The 6,000-nt window shown below is 40.6% G+C and overlaps 1 protein-coding gene across 6 annotated transcripts in view; it reads left to right on the forward strand.

Moving 5' to 3' along the window:
• The window catches only part of PDE5A (phosphodiesterase 5A), a 248,056-nt gene extending 242,359 nt beyond the window's left edge, over positions 1-5,697 (forward strand). For all 6 annotated transcript variants that reach the window (XM_069978436.1, XM_069978434.1, XM_069978432.1 and 3 more), the window contains exons 19-21: positions 873-947; positions 1,746-1,829; positions 3,304-5,697. In XM_069978436.1, coding sequence (XP_069834537.1) covers positions 873-947; positions 1,746-1,829; positions 3,304-3,453 — 309 coding nt within the window. In that variant the 3' untranslated portion in view covers positions 3,454-5,697. The remainder of the gene's footprint in view (positions 1-872; positions 948-1,745; positions 1,830-3,303) is intronic.
• The last annotated feature ends 303 nt before the right edge of the window (positions 5,698-6,000 follow it).

The following is a 6,000-nucleotide window of genomic DNA, read 5'->3' on the forward strand; positions in this document are numbered from 1 at the left end:
CGTGGTGTGTAGTTGCTTTATATATGACTAATTCATGCTACTTTTTCATGTGCCAATACACTGAAACCTGTTTTGTAACTGTTGCTTAGATGTGGCCTTCTCCTTCGCCTCATTTAACATGATTTACGCCTGCTCGCATGATCCAAATCTACACCTGCTGGAAGCAGGAAGTCAGGAGCCCAGCCGGCCTGATTCACTAAGAGGCGTGCTCCTCTTAGTGAATTTGGCCAGGAAAAAAAGGGCAGGGCCTAATTTAAGTCCAGCGTCTTGATAATTCCCCCCCTTTTGTGTTGAGTACCTTCTGCTTTTATATATATATATATATATATATATATATATATATATATATATATATATATCCTCTTCCAGCACTCCAGAGATTCAAGGTGTACAGGTTTGTCTATATTGCATTGGGGTTTTTGACTGTATTCATACTGTTTCTTACTCAGCTTGCCTTAAAGGGGTTGTTTCTTTATTTAAAATTTTTCTATCATGTCATTATACCCCAAAATTGCTAAATTCATCTTTTAATCTCCTCCACATCAGCACTGTTCGATAATGTGTATGTGTAGCTACATCATCACTGCAACCAGTCACAGTCAGTGGTTTTGTGCTGTATACACTTGAGCCCAGTGACTGGCTGCAGCAGTCATGTAGATATGCAGGCTTGTCATCATAGCAGCCCTGAAAACAGAACTGGCAGGGAGGACAGGAGCACATGCAATGGACGCAAATATTCAATTAAATTAATTATTTGTACTTTTTTAATTGCTTATTTTTATTCCTATTTTAATAAAAAAATAAATAAAACATACCCCACAGTGAAAACTTTTACATTGTGCTATCTAGTTATATTTACTTGTTACTTTCAGATAGCTGAACTTGTTGCTACAGAATTTTATGACCAAGGAGATAAAGAGAGACGGGAACTAAAGATTGAGCCAATTGTAAGTACAAAGTCCCTTACATATATATACCATAAATCAGGTCACATAGACAAGTGAAATACTGTACACGGAGGTAACGTGGTGTCATTATATGTGTCATTTCTGCACGTGACCTCCCTGTAAACGGGTGTGAAAAGATCCACCTGTCCCTATTAGGCCCATAGAGTTGTTGCTGTGAGATAGAGTTGTTGTCCATGATATGTTGCTATTGCACAGGAGACACAGAGGAGGAAGGTATGTCTATTACCTTTCTCTTCGGCGCCATTTTGTTCAGTCGAGTGCTTCATGGTCCAGTGAGACTGTTAAGAGCACTGGGGGGGGGGGGCACTGGCAACCCCTATAGCGTTGATCCGGCCCGCCCGCTCCATTTGTCTAACCTGCTGTTAGTTCCCCTTTAAGTAGAAATGTACATTTATGGGGGAAATAGAAAACAAAATTTACTCATAAAAATTGAAAACCCTCACAAAATGGGCTATTTTATATGCGGTTTCCTGCATACAAATAATTTTGTAGTAATAATTTCACTACTAAAATATAATTTTACTGACAAACCTAGCATGTTTACAAAAAAGGGCTTCACAATTTATCTGGGGCTTAAGCAAACACATTTCACTGTTTTTCTGGCGCACATTTTATAGAAACTAAATAAGTGAGCTTTCAGTAAAGAGATTCCTCTTTTTTATTATGTAGAACAGAGTTTTATTTATCAGTGAATTGGAAAAGGTGAATATTTGTTTTCCCTGAAAGAATTTCACCTCCACGCTTTACTTACTATCAATGTGTTGTTGTTTTTTTTAGGATCTTATGAACAGAGAGAAGAAAGATAAAATACCCAGCATGCAGGTCGGATTTATTGATGCAATATGCTTAGAGCTTTATGAGGTGGGTATACAACAATATTTCCCTCTAAGTACAGTTTCCTACAAATTCCCAATAGATTTTTAGGTAGCCATAGTTATATACTAGATAGAAAAAAGTATTCAAGGTTTTGGTCAGCACTCCGGTATCCAGCTATATGTCTTCCAGTGTATAGACCAAAAGGTAAGCACGAAGAGAAAAATCTCTAGACTCTGAGGTATATATGCATAGGAATAAAAACCAAGAATCTCTTCACCTTCTAGTATGAAAAAATATTAGAATTTTATTTCAATTTAATTTGCGTCAGAATTCAAATTCCGACTCATTTCGGACCCAATGGTCTTTAATCATGGCTCTTTATAATCTTGTATTTCTGTAAGTGGTATCACAAATGTAACCCAGCATGTTCCATCATAATATAATAGGCTGCTGTACCGGACATGATGTTTGAACCTCATGGTGCTGTATACCGCGTCCTGCATGTACAAGATTATAAAGAGCCATGGTTAAGGATTGTTGAATCTGAAACTCGTCGGCATTGAAATAAAATTTTAATATTTTATACTGGAAGCTAAAGAGATTTGTGTTTTTCATTCCTATGTACTAGATAGTTTGGCCAAAAATGTTGTGTCTAAAGACCCTTTTACAAAGGCCAATTATTGGGCAAATGACCAGTCGTAGGAATGTGAGGCCATAATCCGGAAGTAAAAAGAACATAATTTCACCATAAAACCATAAAGATTTATGAAAAGAGTTGCCCAAGAGCCAATGCCCACCCATGGAGAGCTACGGAAAGATTTGGAGTGAGCAGATACAATTGTTTCAAAGAAGGCAATACGTAATGTACTCAACCTCCATGGCCTGTATGCACACTCATCACTAAAGCCAATGGAGGCTGAACAAAAAGCACGTTCATGAACATTCAAAGTTTGCTCAACAACATTTAGACTAGACTGTGAAATACAGTACTTGGACAATATAGTCTGGTCACGCCATGTTTGGAGGCCAAAAGGCACGACATATCACCCCCAAAACACCTTACCAACGATAAAGTTTGGAGGTGGGAACATCATGTTTTGGGGCTGTTTTTCAGCATAGGGCACTGGAAACATAATTGAAGGAAGGATGAATGTACAAGTGTACCGAGGCATTATTGATAAAAATTTACAGCCATTTACCAGGATGAAGATAAAAAGAGGGCATATATTTCAGCAAGTCAATGATCCCGAACACACAGCCAAGGAAATAGTCCTTGACAGGCACAGGTCAGGACGGATTTACTAAGAGGCGTGTGCCATTTAGTGAATCCAGCGGGAAAGTGGGGGCAGGGCCTTATGTAAGAACGCCGTACGAGTATGGCGGTCTTCATTAATTTCCCCAGAGTTGTCCTACAAGTTTACCTATATTAGCTGAGATTGGAATACCCCTTTTTGCCTCCACTAGCTTTGCTCCTTAAAATTGACCTATGTAACTACGGACTTGTTGAACTTTCTCTTAGGCCTTATCAGAAGTCTCTGAATCCTGTAACCCACTCTTAGAGGGCTGCTTGAGGAACAAAGAAATGTGGAAATTATTAGCAGAGCAACAAGAGAAGAATCTGCTGAATGGAGACAACAGCCAGTCAAAAACGAACTGTGACATTGAATAAGCGACACCAACAGCGCCGTAGAGTCTTGTGGTACAAAATAGTATTACACTGTTTGGAAACCAAAATATATTTTGCCACTGTTATATTTATTAATTTCACATTTTCGTTTAAGGAAATAAGAACATGTAAATGGAATATTTTCTAGAGAAGCAATATATTTTCTGATGCGTGTAACATTACATTTACCCACTGGAGGCTCTTGGGCTCGATTCCTTTTTATATTGACCAGTGCCTTAATGCATAGGTGCCATTTTAAATTAAGAAGGACACCTCGCTAATGTAACACAGCACAGTGAAGAATTACTATAGAATGTTACTGTATAACTTTTTCACTTACTGAATCGACTTGGGCTAATTTAGAAAACAACACAATGGCTTTTTAAAGGGAATCTGTGAGATGCAATTCACGTTCAAAACTGCTGACACAGTTAGATGCGGTTAGGGAAAGCGGACACACAATACCTTTAATATATCTGTCTGTACTTTCATAACATGGAACATGGAACATAGAGAAATTCTTTTATTCTTCTGTGCAAAGTGTCAAAGAGGCTTTTCCAAGCCCTAAATTCCTGAGGGCTGTAACCCCTCCACACTCCCCTTCTCATACCTTAGGCTGCATTTACACGTTCAGTGTTCAGACGACACAGACGTTGAAAGCCCAACCTGGACTGTTTTCCCGCCAGGCATGATCTATCAATGTCATGCCAGCAGCGGGGAAACTCTTTGAATCGCCGTGGCTCTGTCCAAGTTAGGCGTACATTATCCGTGTCTTTCGTGTTTTACGGACTGAACAGGGAACATGTGAATGCAGCCTAACTCTGCTTGACTGACAGTTAGCTAGGAGCTGAGCCCTGCTTCCAATGTGTAAGATCTGGAAGCAAGGCTTAGCTTTCAATTTTCTGTCAATGAAGCAGGATCGGTGTGTGTGTGTGGGGGGGGGAGCCAGCTCCACAGGGGCTTGGGGACGCTTCTTTGACACTTACTTGGCACTAGAGAATAAGGGTCCTATTACACGGGCCAACTACGGACGGATCATTTTAGTAAACGAGCACCGATCTGCCAGATTGGCGCTTGTTTACTGGAACTATTAGTTGGCCAGATAATTGTGCAGTAAGGGGTACATGGACATCGTTAGTGATGTCCATGCAGCCCTTTCCCAAACACCTGATACCTTACCTCTTTCCGCTTCGGTCTTCTTTCCTGTGCTCCGATAATAGGCTGGGACTGTTGCAGCCTGTGATTGGCCGAGCAGCCTGTCAACTGATAGGCTGCTCAGACACTGGAAGGAAGCTGCGGAGCACAGGAGAGAAGACCGGAAACGGGGAGAGGTAAGGTATCAGGTATTTGGGCAATCTTCGGCCGTACATTGCTATTACACGTAGCTGTGCGAGGTAGGCGCAAACGATTTTAGGTCCAAACCTAAATCCACGATCAGTTGATGATCGCTGTCAACGGCTGATCGTTGTCTCTATTACACGGAGCAATAATCCAATTCGGCCGATTATCACTCTTTGTAATAGGGCCCTAAAAACTTTTTTTTTGTTTGTTCTAAAAGTACAGATGGATGTATGGAAGGTACCATGTTCCTCGGTGACCTAAGAGCTATCTAAACTGTCACCAGTTTGCAACTGACACATTCAGTTTAAGAACCACTTCTTAAGTTTTTAATGTAATCGGTTTGGTCAGAATAACTCACATCACTCTCAGCTCATTCTAATAGCATATTTATATATAACTGTAGAATATAAAAAAAATTATAAGAATTCACCTAGGAGTTCAGTGACCAAATAAAGCAAAAGACGGCTGTGTAAATGTAGTGGTGCACTTCACAGATAAGAGTATTTCACATCGTATTCTTTTAGAAGGGGCTTGTCATTCTGTGTAACACAGTTACAATGAGGCGTGTGACAGATCACTCCTCTCTGAATGGGTTTTGACCTCACTTGCTCACAAGGTTGTGTGAAACACTCTGGATATAACCAATGAATACTATATAAACGATGAATGCAGTAACACTAGTATTTTACTGCACCTATAATCTCACTTGTGTATATTGCTTACACTGACCACTCTTCTATTCGACTTCAGATGATCAGATACACATTGGACGATCAGATTTACAATGTGATGTTGGTTGGTTAGTTACACGTGAAGTTATCCGATATGTTTTCACATGTTACATTGACACTGGGACAGTCCTGTCATGTTGTCAGTAGAGATCCGCGAATCTACAGTACATCTATCTGCATTCTGCTCATCAGGTAGTGGGCTTTGTAGTCTGCTCTGCTCCGTGCCGCTCCTCCCCGGGTGCTGGGAAAAGATGGATCCAGTCCTTAGAAACTTCCCTCAGTTTCGCAGGACCGGATCCATCTTTTCCCAGGACCCGGGGAGGAGCGGCACAGGGTGGAGCAGACTTCAAAGCCCCGCAGCTTGATGAGCAGAATGCAGATAGATGTACTGTAGATTCACACATCTCTTCTGACAACCATGACAGGACTGTCTCTAGTTGTCAGAGTCACATAGACCAGTGTTTCTCAACTCTAGTCC

The sequence above is a fragment of the Dendropsophus ebraccatus genome, chromosome 7, assembly GCF_027789765.1.
Source record: "Dendropsophus ebraccatus isolate aDenEbr1 chromosome 7, aDenEbr1.pat, whole genome shotgun sequence".
Lineage (NCBI taxonomy): Eukaryota > Metazoa > Chordata > Amphibia > Anura > Hylidae > Dendropsophus > Dendropsophus ebraccatus.